The sequence below is a fragment of the Benincasa hispida genome, chromosome 4 (assembly GCF_027475165.1).
Source record: "Benincasa hispida cultivar pf3 chromosome 4, pf3_genome.v1.1, whole genome shotgun sequence".
Classification (NCBI taxonomy): domain Eukaryota; kingdom Viridiplantae; phylum Streptophyta; class Magnoliopsida; order Cucurbitales; family Cucurbitaceae; genus Benincasa; species Benincasa hispida.
In genome coordinates, this window is record NC_143481.1 from 63656742 (window position 1) to 63676825 (window position 20084).

The 20084-nt window shown below is 35.3% G+C and overlaps 1 protein-coding gene and 2 long non-coding RNA genes across 5 annotated transcripts; 1 reads left to right on the forward strand and 2 right to left on the reverse strand.

The window, feature by feature from the left end:
- Positions 1-3232: 3232 nt before the first annotated feature.
- Positions 3233-8562, reverse strand: LOC120076283 (protein SMAX1-LIKE 8-like). Its single transcript, XM_039030050.2, has 3 exons — positions 6570-8562; positions 5637-5877; positions 3233-5302 (listed from the first exon to the last, which is right to left on the reverse strand). Exons 1-3 carry the CDS (start codon positions 7739-7741, stop codon positions 3377-3379), a joined length of 3339 nt encoding a protein of 1112 aa, XP_038885978.2. The 5' UTR covers positions 7742-8562; the 3' UTR covers positions 3233-3376.
- LOC150036881 (uncharacterized) lies at positions 7998-8972 on the forward strand. The gene is made up of 2 exons (XR_016529223.1): positions 7998-8124; positions 8561-8972. It is a non-coding gene; the product is annotated as an uncharacterized LOC150036881 (long non-coding RNA).
- A 4639-nt stretch (positions 8973-13611) lies between these two features.
- On the reverse strand, positions 13612-18889 carry LOC120076506 (uncharacterized). Of its 3 annotated transcripts, none has more exons than XR_005481564.2 (2): positions 18752-18889; positions 13612-16262 (listed from the first exon to the last, which is right to left on the reverse strand). It is a non-coding gene; the product is annotated as an uncharacterized LOC120076506 (long non-coding RNA). The 3 variants fall into 3 exon arrangements; XR_016528976.1 differs by having other exon boundaries at positions 13612-18479; XR_016528975.1 differs by having other exon boundaries at positions 13612-18506.
- Positions 18890-20084: the final 1195 nt, after the last annotated feature.

A 20084-nucleotide genomic window follows, 5' to 3' on the forward strand; every position in this document is an offset into this window, starting at 1 on the left:
CTTAAGGGAATAGCCTCTTTACTATCCCTAAAAATGGGTAGGAGTGAATTCCGTCGTGCATCCTATATCCCCAGTTATCTATCCGGTCTTACCCCTGAAATGGGAGGCTTATTGAATCGGGGCTATTGAGCCAACCCTCACCTATGCAAATTTAAGAATAATCCCGAATAAATAGGAGTTCATAGTTAACTCAGGATTAAGTTCAAGTTATCTAGGTCATCGCTTTAAAATAGTCAGTCTTAAACAGTAAACAACGTTATAAAGTAAGAGGGGCTTAATTCTTGGTCTGATCTTATGAAAACTCATTGCATAGGACGCCCCTGCTCCTCATGTCAATACATGAACGAGTCAGGATCACTTTGTTTGTAACACTTTATAACAAATCGTGACAATTACAGAGTGGGTCACATCCAATAGTGTTACTAGAATAAGGCACCCAATCTTATTCGTATACTATAAATCATTTTGACTATTTACTCGAGCCTGAGCCACTTTTATGTCTCCACATAAAATTCAAGTACTCATGTAGTAGTCATGAATCTTTTAGTTTATTGGATTTATTTCTAAAACGAAATAAGTAATTCATATATTCAATAACAACTTTATCGATTTACAGAAGTTTATTGTTTACAAACCACGAGTTTTAGGACATAAAACCCAACAGCAACATCAACAGATTCACTCATAAGAGCTTGGCCAGACTTTGACTTATCATTCGGAGGACGATGTTTGCCATTCGAAGGCCGATCATGTAGTTTTCCAGCATTAATCCTTTGTGTGCCATAGTTTTTTGCAGTGCTCACAAATCGGAGGGGTTTTACCATTCTATTTTTCATTATCAGACCTAGAGGATTTAACCCCAAAAGCAATAGAATCCACAGTAGTAACTACGGAACTATTCATTGCACTCGTTCTATCTTCCTCTAATCGGACCTCAAAGCAGACCTCCATAAGAGACGAAATCGACCTTTGTCCCAATATTCGATTTCGAGCAGTGTCAAATTTTGAGTTTAAGCCAGCCAGGAAGTCGTAAACACGGCCAGTTTCCTCAATCTTCAAATACTGAACCTCGCTGCCACATGAGCAATTCTAAACAATTTCGCGACATAAGTCCATCTCCCGCCATAGCAGAGACAATTTATTGAAGTAGAAAGTCACATCCATGGTCCCTTGCTTGCATTCATGGACCTATTTCTGTAATGTATACAGATGTGAAGCGTTCTGCCTTTTTTAATATAGCTTTTGGACCGCCTCCCAAGTATCTCGTGCAATAGCTGAATAGAATAGGGGCTTTCCGATCTGAGGTTCCATGCTGTTAATCAGAATTGAACGGAGGAGAGAGTCCTCTCCCTTCCAAACACGCTCCTGAGGATCCCTAAGTTTTGGTCTCGGTATCGGTCAGATATCCGAACTTATGTCACCCCTCGAGAACCATTTTGACGGATTGAGACCAGGAGAAATAATTCTGGCCATTTAGTTTCTCTCCTATGGTTATCCCTGCAGAACTCTCCACAGAAGAAAAAATACTTCCAGTAGGTAAATTAGAGAAAGCTATTATCGGATGTTTCAAATACAATAGAAGACTAAAAGATAAACCTGGATTGGAATTTGTCTGAAAATTCGTCGTGGTCCCAAAGACCACCCCAAGCGATGCATTCTGTTGCTGAAAACTTGCTAACTATTGTTGGATTCCAACGGGACTGCCATAACCGATTGACCCATGCTAAGGGGTAATATATGGTGTTGTCATGGGATGCTTCTGCCCATATGAACCAGAAAACGAAGCTCCAGTTGTGGGTATGGCTGAATAAAGCTACAGCTGGGCTGGAGGAACAGGTTGCAATGCGGCTGGGCAGAGGAAAAGGGCACCAAAACCAGAAACCTACCGAAGGAGGCAGCTAAGGCGAGATCACCCGGCGCGGCTGGAATGCTCGAAATCCAGAAGTGCCCATTGATCACTGTTGGACCTGATCGACTGGAAGGAGGCTGGGACGCTCGAAGCTGCACTGGACCCGATTGGTTGGAACACGGCTGGAGACTCGATCGGCTGCAGAAACAGCGTGGCTGAAGAAGCTCCCGGCTGGGCAGTTTCATCTGGGTGGGTTCCAATTGGTTGAAGCTCAGGCAACGCGACCTAACTGATTCCGATCAGCTACTGTGCCTGCATCGGGCCGAGAATAAACCGGAGGTATCGATCGACAATGGCTTAAATTGTAGCATTGGTTGAGGCTTCTGTCATATTCCCATCATCTGCTAGGGTTGATGATTTAATTTCTTGTATCCCAGCTAGGGTTTCATCATCTAACTCTAATACCATATTGAAAAATAGAGGGAAGAAGAAAGAAGACAAGATTTTATGTGGAAACCCCTAGATCATGAAGAAAAAACCACGATAGAGAGATTTTATTAATTTTGTTACATCTACACAGTACCACAGACTCAAGATATAAATAGGCCCAAAACCCTAAATCAGTAGACACATTGTGAAAAGACAAAAATGCGCTTAGGAAAAATATACCATATTTTAACAATCCTAAATATATACTTAACCATACTGTCCTTCTAGAATATCAGATATAGTTTATCTAACGTGAGGAATTAGTGAGTTGAACATCATCCACTAGCACCTTTATTGTGAAGTCTCGAAATCACAGATCCAGCTAAGACAAAAATGAATAATGTATCATATCATGTATTAATGTATCATCATATAATTAAAGCGTCTTAATAATATAAATTATTGTAATTTTTCGATTTTCTTCCAAGTATAGTGTAGTATAACTGTCATTATACGTGTAACTTACTGGATAAACAACTGTGTATCTAAAGATCACATGGTAGGTCATTAGAACTCAAAATCTCATATTAAAATGTATTTGTTGAGTCCTTTTCAAGACATAATGGTGAGATTGCCCAATGAATCAGAAGGGAACCTACTAATTGATATACTTGATGTACATGTCTCTAGCTCCTGAAAAAGACATGGACAGCTGATTCTCCGATGGGTTGTCTTGTGTTTTCTAATTAATTGTATTTACTTCTCATTTCGAATGATTATATTCTTAAAGGTTGATGGTTCTATCAAACAAAGGCTAGAATCAATGCAAAGAGTAAAATATTAAACAGGGTTCAATCTCTAGTTAATGGTATTTGCGATGCAAATCCTTGTTGAATTCGTTGAAATCTAAACGTCAAAGTGAGAGGAAAGAATGCAAGCAAAAACAATGGTGAATGGCTTATAACTTGCTGAACTTCATCACGCAACTAAATATCATATCTTACAGAACATAACCTGGAAAAAGAAAACCCAACAAAATTATGGGATTTACAGGCTAGGCAAGGTTTTACTAGATTACATGACACTACATTTTACATCTTAGCTAGAACACGACTTCAGATTGAAAATGATTCTCTGGGGAAGACAGACTTCTGCTGTTTTTTCCTCCAATGAAAGCTCCTGGTCACATGTGGAAAGTTTGATAATGGAATAAGAAGAGAGTATGTGTATTCTTTTGACTTCTAAGAATTTCCTGCTTAGTACTTGCTCCATCCAATCGTCAACATCTCTGTTCCCATATGAAATATAAGCAGCTGCAAGCAATTGTTCCATGACCTTTGAGTCGATCTCAAGCATGAATTCTGGGCCAAACACACTGTGGAAGATCTTCTTAACGTCCTTTTGAATTTTCTCAGCTAGATCATCAAAATCAAATGGCTTGAACACTACTGCTTGATCAATGTGGTTACAAAAATCTTGTAACCATGTTTTGGAGATCTCAGAAGTGGAGTCGTTATCAGGGCAATCATCATCAATATCATGCCGGGCATTCTCTTCTGCAGGCCGATTCAAATCCAGGTATTTGTTGGACATTGGCATCTTATTACTCCGTTTCACCATTTCAGATATTTCATGCTGATCTGAAGATTCATCTATGACATTAAGCTTCCTTTTGCTCATAAAAAAGGGGTTAAGGATGCTCTTTCTCTCTGTATCAGAGACCGTCTTGCTTCGGTTTGTTTGATCTCCAAAGCTCGAAGCAACTTCTATGCACAATGGCCAACTTTTAGCTTTCAAGAGTCTTTCTTCAGAATACTTGGACATTTGCTTGTTGGGAAAAGTTATTCGATGATCTGTAATAAACGATGTTGACGACGTCACGAATATCGCATTTTTAATGCTAACTTCTCTTCCTTGCAGATCTGAGAGTTTACCAGTTTGAATAGCTTTTGACAATCTATTTTGATCAAGAAGTTCAGCCTTGTCGACATTTTCAAGCATAACAATGGATAAGGGTTGCTTTCTCAATTCAGCAGCGACGATATCCAGAACAGTTTTCCCTCTGAATTCTGCATTGTAACTTCTCATTTGTGGCGTATCGGGATTGATCATCCCATCTTGGGAACTCAAATCAACACAAATGAACTGATCCTTATTGCCATACAATATCTCAGCAAGTGCAATAGCGACTTGTTTTTTAGCAAACTTATCAGGACCAACAAAGTTGAACCATATATCCCCTCTCAAATTAGATCCATGGCGTTTATCGCTTCTTGTTTGGCGTTGGGATATTGTTTGACTAATGATGCTCACAGCCTGATCTTGCCAGAAAACTCTTTCCTTCAGCAATCGAAAGAGTGTCTTGACATCCATAGCATTCATCTGTCCTCTTTGTTCAGGGCTGGAACAGGATGAAGATGGGGTGAAGCCATTACAGACTTTACCATTAACTAAATCAACATTTGTAGAGCAGCAGCCTGATAAGTCAGATGGAAAGTCTGCGCTATTAGGATTTAATGGTTTCTTCAGCTTATAACTGGTAGGCAAAGAAACTATCCCCAATCCTAAATCTGTCGTGACAGAACCTGCAGACGGGGAGGATGTTCGATTTTCATCATCCACACTGGAAATAGACAGGCTGAAAGGAGAGTTGCGACCCCCTAACTCGAGATCTTCAGTTTTAGGTGTTTCTTCCTGAAGTTTGGATAGGAAATTCTCATTACTCGCCTTGCCAGATAAAGGAAATGTGTTTGATCTCGAGAGAGAAATCTTGGGCAAATCCATGAAATTTCTGGAGTTCAAATCTGCGGATGAATCCTTGTGTGATGAAACACAGGCACTGCTGCTGCAGTTGATGACAGCTGCATCTTCCCTTTTATCTTCACTGACTTGGAATCCCACAACCGTCGGAAACATGGGTGCTTCTTTTAATGGTTGACCGTGATGAAGACGCTGGCATATATTGTCCCATTTCTTTTGGAACCCTGCAATTTTGGCACTCAGTACCAGTCCATCATCTCTGGTCTGCACTGAAGACGTATGAACTAGCTTTTACACAAGAAATGCAGAGGATTCTCTAAACTAAACTACATATCAGTTTTCACAACCGTAAGTAAAGAGAAATTGGTTGTTATCAAAATCCACAATTACCAAAGCACCATGAAGAGTGCGCAATATAAACAGAATTGAAATAGATAAGTGTATAGCTTCTATCTGAAACAAACATATCTTAGAACAGCTTCTATATGAAACAAACATATCTTAGAACATGAAATGCACTGCCATAGACTTATATTTCATAAATCAAAATACTGGAGTCCTTTATAAACTGAGATTAAATTTGAAAGCAAACACTCACCTTCACATCAAATGCATCGAAGTTGCTAAGTTCAGTCATTTGCATCCAAGAAGACAGGCTAGATTGGTACTGCTCGGCAAGAGGCGGAGTAAAAACACCCTTTGAAGCAGCAATTACTTCGTCTTCACAGCTTTTGTCACATTGAAGACAGCGGGAAGGATGTTGGCACGAACCATTCAAAGGGATACTTGCATCAGGAGTGGAAAAGAATCCACCAAGTGGTACAAATGATCCCATCAAACTGCAGTGATCAATAGATCCAAGATTCCAAAATTAAAATGAAACAGAAAATGGGGGAAAAAAGGGTTAGCTTCTTCTCAGGAAGAAAAAAAAATCCCATCGATATTTGAGGTACTAATTAAATAGTTAATACCTCTTAAGTAAGTTGAATCTTCATCATCTATATTTATTTAAATTCATATTCATATCAACAATATTTCTATGATATCTAAAGAATGATCACCAGATTTCTATGTGAATTATTTTTTTAAAGTGACTTATGATCTGTAAAGTTGAGGTTCATTCCAAAACTTGTAATTAAAAAAGGAAAAAGAAAAAAAAAAAAAAACTTAAGAGATATGAGACAACATGCCATCAGCAATCTTGTTTTAATAAAATTTAAGTGGTGCTCCTCTAGAGATCCTAAACAATAGAAAACCACACAACAAAACATGTTAATTTGTAAATAATTAAATTTCACCATGAAAAGGCAAGAATGTCCATGTATAAGGTAGATTAGATCATAAAAGAGAAAAAGAGAGTGATGCAAAATGAGACAACTGCCCTTCTCCCTCCAGGTGTTTATCATATTTGAACTACCACCAGTATTGACTTTTAAGAAACAATAAAATAAACGTAATCCTTAAAATTCATGAACAAGAATGTCTTTATGAAAATTTTAAATCAAGTTCCAAGAAAGATATAAAGACTGACCTGGACCTGGGATATGATTCAGGTTTGAGAGAAGTGATGGGCAAAAGATGCAAATCCCAATCCTTCTCGATGGAAGGAAATTTAGTCACAAATCTCAAGTAAGTCTCATAGCTTGCAGCGGCGCCGATCAGCCAAACTTTATCACCGTGAACGTCGACCAACTTTTTCAATTGGCCAACAACATGGCTTGCTCGATCATCGGTAGAATTATCGCTGACAAATGCCTTCAAATCTCCGAAATTCACTATCAATCCAGACTCCGGCGACTGCTCCACCATCTGAACAACTTCCACAAATCTCATATTCAAAGACCCCATTTCGTAATTCTCAGACAAAAACCTAGAGAAATCGTTCTCTAGACAAATAGTTCTCACACCAGCCAATTCCTCCGGCAAGAAATTGTCGTTCCGTTTCTCAACAGCTTCCATGAAACCCTTGAGCGCAACGTAAGCAGATACTCCGACAAGCAGGGGATTCCTTCCTCTGTTTCTTCCCAAAACCTCTCCGATTCTGCGATTGTTCTCGTTGTTGTCTCCATCGCGAAATCCGGAAAGGGGAAACAAGAAACCCCGACGATTGGGATCGGAACAGTCCATCAAATTACAGAGGAACAAAGGGGGACCTCTAGCACGAGAGGTGTAGCGAAGAAGCTGAGGAAAAGGGCGAATAATAGCAAGCTTAATTTCGGAGCTCCGGAATCCGGCTTCACCAAAAACCCTACTGACGACAGGATCGTCAAGAATGGAGAGAAGAAAATGCTGGAGCTCGACTTTGACGCAAGCAATGGAGGACTGGTGAGATAGCTGGTGATACAAATGGAAATTCTCCGGCTGGCGGCGCTGGTTGGCCTGAGAGCGCTTAATGGCGGCCATGAGGGAGTTGGAAACCGGAGGGTCATCGGAGATTTGAGTGGAAGGGACTCGATCAAGAGAGACGCTGAGACAGAGCTCGAGTGCTTTGAATTGAAGACGAGGAGAATAGGCGGTGGTTTTACGGGCGCGTGCACAAGCGTCGCGAAGGGCGGAGGAAGGGAGAGAGAGAAGGGCGGATATGGCGTGAAGTGACGTCGTTTGAGCATGTCCACGGCGGCGCGCCACTGCTACCGCCTCGTCAAGCGCGTGTGCCGCATCTGGTGCTAAGCATTGCCGAGCTAAACTTACCGCCGTAGGCATCACCGCCGAGCATACGATAACCAACAAAAACAACTTTCAAAATTATTTTATTATTTTATTTTAACAATAATCTGTCAATTATTTTTCTTTTTTTTTTTTTTCAAAAAAGAAAAAAGGGGAAAAAAAAAAGCTCTCTCTCACTCTTTCAGTCTATGAGTCTGTTTTTATAATTCACAAAATCAGAGGAAAAGGAAAAGAAAATGATATGAAATTCAAAGAATAAGAGTTTGAAATATAAATGAAATATATATATATATATATTATATAAATGGAAAAAGGAAGGAGGGATGACGTGGCAAGAGGAATGACAATGGTGGTGAAATGTGGGGCCCAGCAATAAGTGTGGGCCATACCCTTGAGAAGGCATTTTACAACATCAACAGGTATAGATAGAGGTTTGAGCATGGCATAGATTCTAGATATCTTAGGGCAAGATCTTTCCCTGTCTTTCACTTTTATTTTCTATGTTCCTTCTTTCTTTTTTTTTCTCCAAATTAAAATAATATTAATTTTGAAAGAATATTTAAATTTATATGGTTAAATTTTAAGAAATTTGTACGAATGACTCAAAAATTGGACGAAAAAATCAAATGATCCAATTTTTTTTTAAAAAATGTCGAACAACCTTTTGCTAATGTTAAATAGTAAAATTTTCAAAATATCCTCGCACACACGCAAAAAAAGCATCTCGCTCTCACTCTCTCTTCTTTTTTTCACTCACCAATCACTACTCTCTCTTGGTCTCGCTCTCTCTCGATCTTAGTCTCTCTTCCTTTCATCACTCACAAAATCACTCCTTTTTCTCGCTCTTGCTCACAGGTGTTGGTCACGTTGGAGTTAATCACATGGACTCGCTGTGCTAGAGAAGAAGAAGAAGATACGCAAAGGAGAAGAAGCCAGAGAAGAAAAAAACGACACGTAGAGGAAGAAAAAAGACAAGGAGAAAGACAAGGCATCGCTGGATAAGAAGAGGAAAAAAAATAAAGATACTAAGGACAATACTGAAACTTCATGTGGTCATGACATCAACAAAGGATCATTTGACATTTTTTTAAAAAAAAAAAACTAAGTCATTTGTCAATTTTGGTCTTTAAAATAGATTTTTTTGTGCAATTTCCCCCTAAACTTTAAAGGTTGTCGTATTAATTTAAACCATAAACTTTTATAAGTATATTAATTTCCACCCTTTATTATGTTTCAATTGGAAGAAAACTCGGGCAAAGCTTGTAATTGTATCAATTAAACCCCTAAATTTTCATAATGTATCAATTTAGGCTCTTGGTAAGAACTTTCATTTATAATCATCCATGCATTTACTCTGATCGTCTATTTTTTAAAACCGACGTTTGAGGAATCTACACTTATTTGAGATTGACACATGAATGATTGTAAAAAATAATTGTATTGAATGGTCTAAATTAGTTGGTTTATGAAAATTTAAGAGTTTAATTGTCTCAAGTATAAGTTTCACACGATATCAGTCGAACAAAATCTAAATGAGGGTATAAATTGATTCGATTTTTAATTTAAAATTTTAATTGATACAATCCCCGTTTAGGAATGTAAATTGATATTTGCCCTAATTTTAATTATATTTTACTACAAACTTTTCTATTATAAAATTATAAAATATTATGTTTTAGTACTATTTTTTTTTTTGTTTAAATCAAACTAAGTTGGTTAAATTATCATTTTGACCCTTATGATCTAAAAATTATTTTATTTCATCTTTAGTACTTTCAAATATCTAAACTTAGTCCATATATATTTTTATCAACCTCAAAATAGTTCTCACGGTTAGTTTAGAGTGAACTTTAAAAGTATAAACATATATGGCCATCTTTTATGAAAAAGATATATAGGCTGTAATCCGTAATCATTTACCAACAAAATTATGCTTGTTTTTTTCTCGAATTATTTACCATGGTTTAACCCAATCCCATCTAAATATATTAATTCTTACCCGAATTTTAGAAACAAAAATAAGATTTTAACAACTACAACCAGTGTGATGTTGATGTCATTTTTATTTTTGCTTTCAAATTTTATATAATTAATTCTTCTCAATTTTCTAAGATTTTCACCTATTTTTCTGATAAGAGATACTTAAATTCTTAGTTAAATTTAAAAATCAAAACAAAATTTTAAAAAATATTTTCTTAGTTTTCAAAATTTTACTTGATTTTTGAAACATGAGTAGAAAATGGAAACAAAATATGAAAATTTATGGATAAAAGTAATGATTTATAAGTTTAATTTTCAAAAACAAAAAACTAAATAATTAACAAATGAAACCTATTTTTTTTTATCTATTTTTTATTTGCAGATTTCAAAACTTGAATTAAATTTTAAACACTATTTAGGTAACTAAACAAATAAACTTACCTTTGAAGCAATATTTATAAGCTCAATTTATAGACGAAAACCACAATCAAGATCCTATTTGATACCCATTTTATTTTTTATTTTATATTTTTGAAAATTAAATACTTCTCACATAGTCTTCTTGCTTTTCATCACCTACACAAAATGATGTAATATATAGTGAAAAAACAAACATAATTTTTAAAAAAGAAAAAACCTATAATAGATATTGAAGAAAGTCTAACCTATAATAGATAATGAAGAAAGTCTAATTTTATGTCCGAGTGATTTTGGCATGATCAATATTATTTTTGCCATTGTAAAAGGGAAGAATGGCTTAGAGAGCCCAAAATGGAGGCCGAAGATGAAAAATTGGTACCTTTTTTTAAAACTAATAAAGTTTACCGTTATCACTATGTAAAATTACCACATTAACCCTAAATGCATTCTTCTCTTACTTTCCTCATTTTGTAGTGTTTTTTTTTTTTTTTTTTTTTTTTTTTTTCATTTTTGTGTTTCTTATTTTTCCTTTTTCATTCTTTCCTTTTTTTTTTTTTTTTTTTGCGTCTTTATACATTTCTTCCTCCTTTTTGATTTTTTGATTTTTGATCTTTTTTCTTCTTTCTTTATTTTTTTTCTGTTTTTCTTCTTCTTCTTTTTGTTTATATTTCTTTGCCTCGAGCATCAATATAGAGCATTTGAACATGAGTATCGAGTATCGAGCATCAAGTGAACTTCTGAATCAAACATAGAGCGCACAATATAGAAGATCAAGGATCGAGTAGCATGTAGCTATTATATAGTATAGAGCATATAAAACAACGGGCATCAAGTATCAAAAATCAAGGATCGAGGATTGAGTAGCATGTAGCTAGTATATAGCATAGAGCATATAACAGAGCATAGAGCATAGAACATCAAACATCAAGCATCAAGTATTATGTATCGAGGATCGAGAAAACTTATGAATCACAATGCACGAATGGTTCTTAGGGTCGAATGGGTAATTCACAAAATGCTGACACAAGTAAAAGGTCACTTTTCATTCAATTTTAAAAAGTTACCCATTTTTCATTTTGCCCATCAAAAAATGGTCATCCGTAAAATATTTTAAAATATTTTAAATTGAGTTTTCAATAATTAGTTGAGAGGTGATTCTTGATAAGGTGGTTGACTGAGAATCACCCAAAAGAGTTGCTCTCATTTTATCCCTTTATTGAAATACCAAATTTGTCCTTATATTTAAGATTTTTTTTTTTGCCCTTTTTAAATAATTTCTCAAACAGAAAATGCCATTTTCAATAATTTAATAATTCTAAAGTCATCTTTGAAACCAAACATAATAATTAAAAATCACTTTTAAAAGCTTGAAACCTATGAAAATCAATTTTACTTAAATATTTTTTTTTCTAAAATCACTACGTCAATTATATATCACTCTCAAACATCCACTAAATAATTATCAAACGGGATCTAAAATTTGTATCAGTGAAATTAAAGTAAAACTCAGGGTTAATAAAATTAGGGTGAGGCCAAAATATCAAGAGGGATGAGAGATGGTGGCGATTCTCAATCATAAAAATAGGGAAGAGAGAGAAGGGTTGAAAGGAAAGACGGTGTAATGTATTGTATCCACCAACTTGAAGGGTGGGGGCCAAGAGGACACAGAACATTGGTGAGTCACACTCAGTGTCTGCTTACACTCTCATATGATTTTCGCTTTTGATGTTTACTATTTTGGGTGCTTCTTCAATGAGTTGACTCACCAACCAACTTGCTACCCAACTCGGTATTCCAGGATGCTGTTTATGCCCACTCCCCAACCCACACACTATCAAAGTATAAAGTTATAACTAAAGTAACCCCTCCCTCATCTGAGTGATCGGACTAGTTTACACGTACTTTGACTAATCTCACATAACAGTCTGCAATCCTACAACATTTAGATGTCAAGAAACTTATAAGATATTAAATCTTTGGTAGTTGACTACTTTGAATTGAATCCATGACATCTTACCTTTTTATCAAAGTCATGCCCTCTATTCAACACTAAGCTAACCCAATGATGGTTACATCATATTCATATTCCTTTTCACTCTACAGAATTATAATTCAAAAAAGCTTGAAAGTGACACAATTGAGAAAGTAACACTCTCAACTCCAACCACCACCATACACATTCCATTCATATGCAACATAGGGTTTAATTCATTTTGAAACCTCCTCTTTTGGAATATGGACCCCCTCCCCCTCCCCCTCCCCCTCCCCCTCCCTTTCTTTTTCTTTCTTTTCTCCCGTCCTAGTCGTCTTAAAAGTGATGCATAATAAAGACTGACCTAGATATTCTATCATCTAAATTTTACCTTCTAACTTTCTTTATTTACAGAACTCAAATAAACTACCAAAGGAAGGAATTTACCCTTTTCTTTCTTTCTTCTCTCGATTCGCCCTTCATATACATAGGGGAGTAGAGCAAAAACGTTCTCCCCTTCTTCATCGCTCCAAGAATTAGAGTAACATGCGGGGTCGATAACGTGGGAAAGGAAGGGACGTAGGGGTTAAATTTATAAAGGTGTTTGATTTGATGTTTTTTTTTTGTTCCTACCTCCTTTCCTATGCTTTTATCGCTTTTCCAAAACCTTTTCAGTTCCCCCCTTTTTTCCCCTCAATATACCAAACAACCTCTCCTTAGATCTAACCTTTTTCAGCCAAGCTCCCAACCCTCTTCTTTCTCTCTCTATCTTTGCTCTTTATTTTGCTCACCTTCATCTTTTAATATATTATAGTTGACTCAACCACTCAAATTCTTCATTCATTTTTCCTCTCCAAATAAACACACACACATATATATATATGAAGTACCAATGCCGTGTCATGCTGTATGGAACATAATATTTTCCTATGAGTTGTAAACCTGTCACAACCAGTCCCCTCCAAGATGATATTACAATCTAAAAATTAAAGGGCATGAAAACTAGGGCAAGCAAGAAGTTATTCCTCTCTCTCTAACTTTTTCAGAAAGTAAAACTTTAGAGGAAAGAAATGGAAAATGAAGACCAAAAAACATCATCGATGTAATAAGTTTTTCATTGGAACATGTGGTCTCCTATAGATGGATAGAATTCTAGTGGGTAATACACCAAAAGTTGTAAAGGAATAATATCATGTAACTTTTCTTTCTTCTGATTTCAATTTCGATGGAAGTAGGATCAAACCATCAACCTTTAGAATGGTAATTGGTCTCGTTATTTACTCTGTTTGTACCTTATAGATCACATCAAGCTCGAGATGCTATCATCTATATGAAGAAAAATCATAAATAAGAACAATTACTTCAAGAACTGATAACTATAAAAAAAAAAATGATCATTCAAATATTATCGAGTTTTGATTGCTTTATTCATCGAAGATTATGTAACCTCTAGAAGTTTTACCTATCAAGAATTGTTAGACTTCAACAGCTCCTGATTGTAAAGGATGACTTTAAATTATTTGTAAATTTCGAATTTTAACTCGTAAAAGCTTAATTGGAAGCTTTTGTAGAATACATACGTACATAAATACATATGCATGTGTATCTACACACACATAAACCACTATGCATAAATTCTTAAAACAAGACATCTGACATAAATCAAGCTCCCTTTAACCAAAAACAAAGCAAAAAAGAACGGATCCTTATCCCATTAATTGATGATATCTGCTCAAATCTATGAAAAACAATTGATTATAGTTCACACTTCAAATACAAAGTAAAAGCCAATCTCAAGCAGTCCACATGCATCTTTTGGCTACTGATGTTTGAGTCGTTAAAGATGTAGGCCCAATCAAAACAATTCTCTCTCTGCCAACAACTCATCATCAAACTCTCAGTCTACAGAATCTCATCCCATAAAGGAGGGAAAATCCTAAGCATATAATTTCTGCAATAACAGAGGGTATAAAGTATTTTTCCACTTTTGAAGCAGTGTCCATTTATTCTGCATAGAAGCTAACCAAATATAAATTCATAGGTTCTCTGCTCCCACTAAAGCAATTTGAGAGAAAGAAAGTGTGTGTGGAACTAATCAGTCTGCGATAGAGATGGGAAAAAGAGAGATTCTAGGAATAGAGGATCCACAAGACTTTGCATTATTTTCTGCAAAAAAGCATTTGGCTTTTAGCTACACGTTGTTTTCTTTTTCTTTTTCCCCTCCTTTTTCCCTTCCCTTTTCTGCTTTGCTTCTACCTTGTATCTATGTGCATAATTATCAGGCGTCAATAATTAAGGTTGGTCTGATTGAATTTTAAGGACAACTGCTTAAGCAATAAAAATTGAACCCAAGCTCACCCAACCAAGCTAAAACATAACAACTAATACTTACTCAATTTTACTAAAGTTTAAGTAGACCCAAGTAAATCCTGTTATTTCATTTTTGGATAAAGCAGTGCAGGGGAATAGCAAACGTTTTTGCTTGCTTAACCCAACAAGGGAGCAAGTTTCACTTTATTTCACACACTTCATCAAGGGAACAATTCTTTCAAACAAATTCGTGAATAATTTGATTTATGAAACTGGCAACTATTGAACGTCGAGTTGTTAATACTCGAATGGCAGAACCAGATCTACCATACCCACAAAGAGGAGGAAAAAGAAATCCAAACGAGATCTTCAGTACCATAAATTTAGGCATATAAGTAAGATAAATAGAAAGAGACAAATATATATAGCCTTTGTAAATTCTCACAACAAAAATACCTACACAATCTGCACTGGATTCTTGTTCCTGACAATATGTTAATTCATTAGAAAGTTTTGGTCATTTCTCACTGTCCGTTCACAAGAAAAGAAATGAAAAGGTTGATCAGGTAGATTTTACCTGAAGGTTTTACTTATTTAATTCTCTTGAGCTATACCTCATAAGAAAGCTATGAATTCGCCCATATGAAAACCATATGCTTTACACATCTATAGACAACAATAGTGGAGGAGAAAGGACTGAGTGAAGTGCTCAAAAGAAGTTTGAGGCTGAAAAGTGGTGGGGGAGGGGGGGACTATGCAGATCTGCAGCAGTAGCTGTCATTCATGACAATATTCAATAATGCCATGTTAAAGGAGATCAAATGGGGATGTGAAAATAAATACATATATATATTATAAAAGAAAGAAAGTTGAAAAGATAGGAGAAAATCCAACAAACACAATTGGATGAACCGTCTGTTAATCCTCTAAAAGTTTTCTCAACAATAAAAAACAAACAAATATATATTCAAAGAAAACGGGTTTACAATCTTTCATATGTTAGTTAAAGGTATATGGCCAAAGTTCAATCAATTAGAAATTCTTGAACTCGATCCTTCCTATCTCAGATAACAGTTCTTTTTAAGTCTTTGAACAGATGAGATTTTCAACAAGAAACTGTAAGAGCTAGACAATAAAATGGGGAAAATAAAGTTATACAATTAAAAGAGGGATTAGTTGCTTCTTTAGGGGACCAGCAACACTGCAGAAATTCCTTTTCAATAAGTTTCCACTCAAGAAATAAAATCAAGAGGAAAAGATGATAGAATTTTAAAATATTTTGGGAAGATATTCAACCTTCCTCTCACTTTTGCAGTTGAAAACTACATAACATCATTACTGAATAAGCTTTTTCCAATAAAGAGTGATGGGATTTGACTTTCGTCCACTAATGCACAAATATTTTATTCCTCACTCTCATACGTATCTGCTTTCTCATTAAAATTCCAAGTGGGCAATTTCCAATTAGTTATGTTGTTCAATCAGGCTGCCAACTACTAAACGTCTAATTGGTCAATTAAAAAACAGAGCTAGAAAGTAATACAAGGTGCATATCTTGTAGTAAATGGACCATTAACAAATGGGAAGGGCAATTATTCGTGCTTATCACAACTTTCATTTCTCCATGATCCTTAATTTCCTATAAATGATACTCGAAATAAAAGATAATAGTTCCTCTCAATGCATTGGCAATAGTTGAACAGTATGGTTAGTGCTGATCATACCTGTCTATGTGCATTTCCACTTACTAAGGTTAACTCTAAGAGAAATGAAAGTTCAAATGTGTCAAACGACCAAGCTGTTTTAGCCTTTCAGTGGGAAAAGATTCATGAAAAACAGTGCTCGTGCTCGTGCTGAAGGAATAGGTGCCAATGCCTAAATGAACAAAAAGAGAGAAATATGATATAATAAGAAAAAGGTAATAGTGAAGTGCCTTTCATATTGAAGTGCACGCTCAGGAGTTTATGAGTTTATGATTTATGAATTTATGGGAAAAGGAAGAAAGGTCCACCCATTAAGAGACCCGGCAAATATGCCTTGTAAAATGGAAGTTCCAAGGAGTAGTTCTACAGAACTGTGTTAAAAAATATATATACACACCAATACAGATAAAACAAATTGAATTGATATACGACCTGTTCCCCACTTTATTAGATAAACATGGTCCATAAATTAATTTATCCAAAATTATTCACTAGGTTTTGCCATAATTTTCAGTTAATAATGAGTTTTGGTCAAAGTGGCCACAAATACATTCAAACCCGTATCATCTGAAATTATGCAATCCCAGCACCATGATTTAACGTGCTTGTCGCATAAAGGGTGGTGGATATGACTTCACTCTTTCATTTCCCTTTATATGATTTTGACACTTGCAGAATTTATTTGGTATTGTAGTAATTGTTTTGATTCATAATGAGAAATCCATCTTTGCTATAAATGGATGTTCTATTTCTGACATGACACCAACGACTATAAATTTCATGAACTTTTGAACAGAATAGCCCACTAGACAATAATGACCAAGCTACAATCTACCCATCAAAACAATATTGCTTGGGGAAAAGTAAGCTTGGTAGTTTCTGGTAAGAACAGGAGGGTAACTAAATGCTAGTTCCATCTCATAGTAATTTCTAACACTAATTACAGCACATATGAATGCCAAAAGTGGTGATAGTCACGACGCCATGGTCAAAATTACTTGAGCATAAAAACTCAAAATAAAAGGACAATGATGTGTGACATGGATATATAGCATAGGCAAATTGGCATCAACAAGCTTGTCCATTGCATTTAAATAAAAAGACAGCCTATGATACGAAGATGTGTGTTCATAGGATTAACTAGCCGTTGTGCCACCAAAGGGGAGAGATAGTCAAACCTTGTCTAAGGCAAAAGGCATTGCAACTCCACACCACTTTTGAAAATTATAAATGACAATGTCAGTATGCTGGAGGGCCAAAGGACCCCTTTGATTCACAGTTATATTTCACAAATCACAACTAGTTGACTTCTAGCATTTAAATTTAATCCTAATATCTTATTATGACTTAAGTTATTTTATTTTATCAAGATCGTTTAATAAAACAATCCAGACAAAATTATATAAAGAAAGCAAATCCATATGTTTCTAAACTCATCACTGAAAGAATTCAATGTTTGAATCAAACACGTTTTTCTCTATTCAATCAATTCCATGTTTCTGAAAACACAAAAATTATATTTGAATCACAATCAAAACAAGACCTTAACCATCACTACTACCCAAACCTACATAAGATATATTTGTCTATTAGTTACTATACTTGTAAATAATTTGAACAACATAAACTCCCCACTTAAAAAAGGTGGGACAGAAGTAACAAAAAGTGAAGTAATAAAGTATATTCCACAAAGCAAATAATTTAGGGTAGAGTTGATTAACCGCACCAAAGCCTAGCCTAATATCTACACAGAACAGTGGAAGAACCTCCTCCCACTAGTATCTTCTTTTCTAAATTAGTACAGAAATATGCTGGTAGTTTGCTTTTTGGCCCACCCATGACCCATATGCTTTATAATGCTTCAATCACTACGAAAGTCTAGCAAAATACTCAATAATATCCTCCCCCCCCCCCCCCAAAAAAAGAAACAGGAATTTCAATTATGTGATTATGGTATGTGGGGATGCCTATTCTTGAGTAGGAGATGCGTATGACTCTGTCCAAGCACAGGAAGCGATCCCTGGACTGTGGAGAAAGTTTTTTCTTTTCCACGTAAAGATGAAATTATAAAGAAGTTGAAATTATGGAAGGGAAAAAAAATTCTTTTAGAAAGAAAATAAAATTGAAAATGGAAACAAGAAGGGTATATTGGGGTGGGGTTGGTGGGTGTCTGAGTGGATTACTTTGTCTTGACCTTTGGATTTTACCATAAATAGTAAATCTGTGTGTTAGTGCTTAGTGGGGGAACCTGGTTCTTACTCCATGACCTTCCCTGATTTGGACATATTTACACTTTCACTTCAGACTCCATTCTTAACAGCGATTTCTTGTTCTCGTTTTCAAAAAGTTTTGGCCACTTCAACATAGCATTTTGAGTCTCAGAAGCAACCTAAATCGATCGAACTTTACTTTTCAACTTTCGAAGTAGTAAAGTGAGACAAAAACAAAAGGACAAAAAAAGGAATCAAATTATAACTTTGATTGAAAAATCCTTCGATTCTAGGGATAGATATTTTGTAAAATTCGCATATCAAAATTCTATTCAGTGTTGCAGAGATTTCTCATACATTGTATCAGTTAACAGGAACATGATCCAAGACGCAGCAAAAGCTCCAACCTCGAATTAGATAACCATAAAAAATTAAATAAAAACATACTAACCTTCTTGCTTCTCTGACTTCCATTCCGTCATAAAAAATCTCTAATCAATGCAGTTCCTAGAGCAATTTGAGAGATCAGTTCGCACAAATTTATGGAAAATTTTATGAAATAATTCAGATCTCAAAAACTTTTCCTCTTTCTAAAAACTTACTTTTTGACTATGTAAAATACCAATTTTACCCTTAATTTAAAAAATTCCTCCGACCGTGCCACATAAAATGCACCACTAACATTCCACAGCACATTTATTTCCAACTAATATTTTACCAATAGCATTGAATAACATTGATATAAAAAATGGAAGACCACTCTCAGTTATTCATTTTCCGTCGAACGCTTTTCATTCTCCCATTGTTCTCTCAGAGTTTCAATACAACATCCTCATTGTCGATCGTTTTCATCTTTGTTCATTTCATTATGTCTTTGGGTATAGAGGAAGATTCGTTCGTTAGATCCAGAAATGGAGACGGGAGAGAATGTAAATAATTCTACAGTATTTCTTATCCCCCAGATCGTTTAATATTGAATGAACGATCGTATAACAATATCTAGACAATCGTTCATTACAATATAAACGATCGTTTAGTATTATATGAATGATCGTTTAGTATTATATAAACGATTGTTTGGTATCATTTAAACAAATGATCGTTTATATAATACTCACTGAGCGTCTAGTATTATATAAACGATCGTTTATATTCTACTTCACGATCTTGTAGTATTATATAAACAATCGTGTATATAATACTGAACGATCGTTTAGTAGTATATACGCGATCACGTATACAATTTTAGGTGAACACTTATAAATAATTGATAAAAAAATTCTTTTGGAATATCTAGCTAGGTATATGTCATTAAAGGAAGCTATGGACATGACCTTGGACTTAAAGGGGTTAAAGCAAGGTATTATTTGTTTAGGTTGAAGGATTATTTTAGTATACCTAGACTAAACACAGAGCCTTATTGTGTTGAGAAGATCAAAGTTAGACGGTTTTGAAGAAACGAAAGTCTTTTGGAGTTTAAACGTATGCAAATTAGCAAAGAAGAATTCTACAAGATGGAAATTCTTAGTGAGAGAGATAAGATTCATGGAGGAGTTAAGTAAAATATAATCTAGTAAAGAGATTATGTTCCACATGGAAAGTGGAACAAAAAAGGGGAGGTGTCTTGAATTTAGTGGTTTTATCAGAGATAAGTGTGAATGAGATAAAAGTATCCAAGAAATTTTACTCTTTTGGAAAGAGAGAATTTAATGTGCTCGAAACTCCTAGTTAAGTATGGTTTGAAGGCTTGATAAGAGGGGTTACAAGGTATTTGTTTTGGTGTA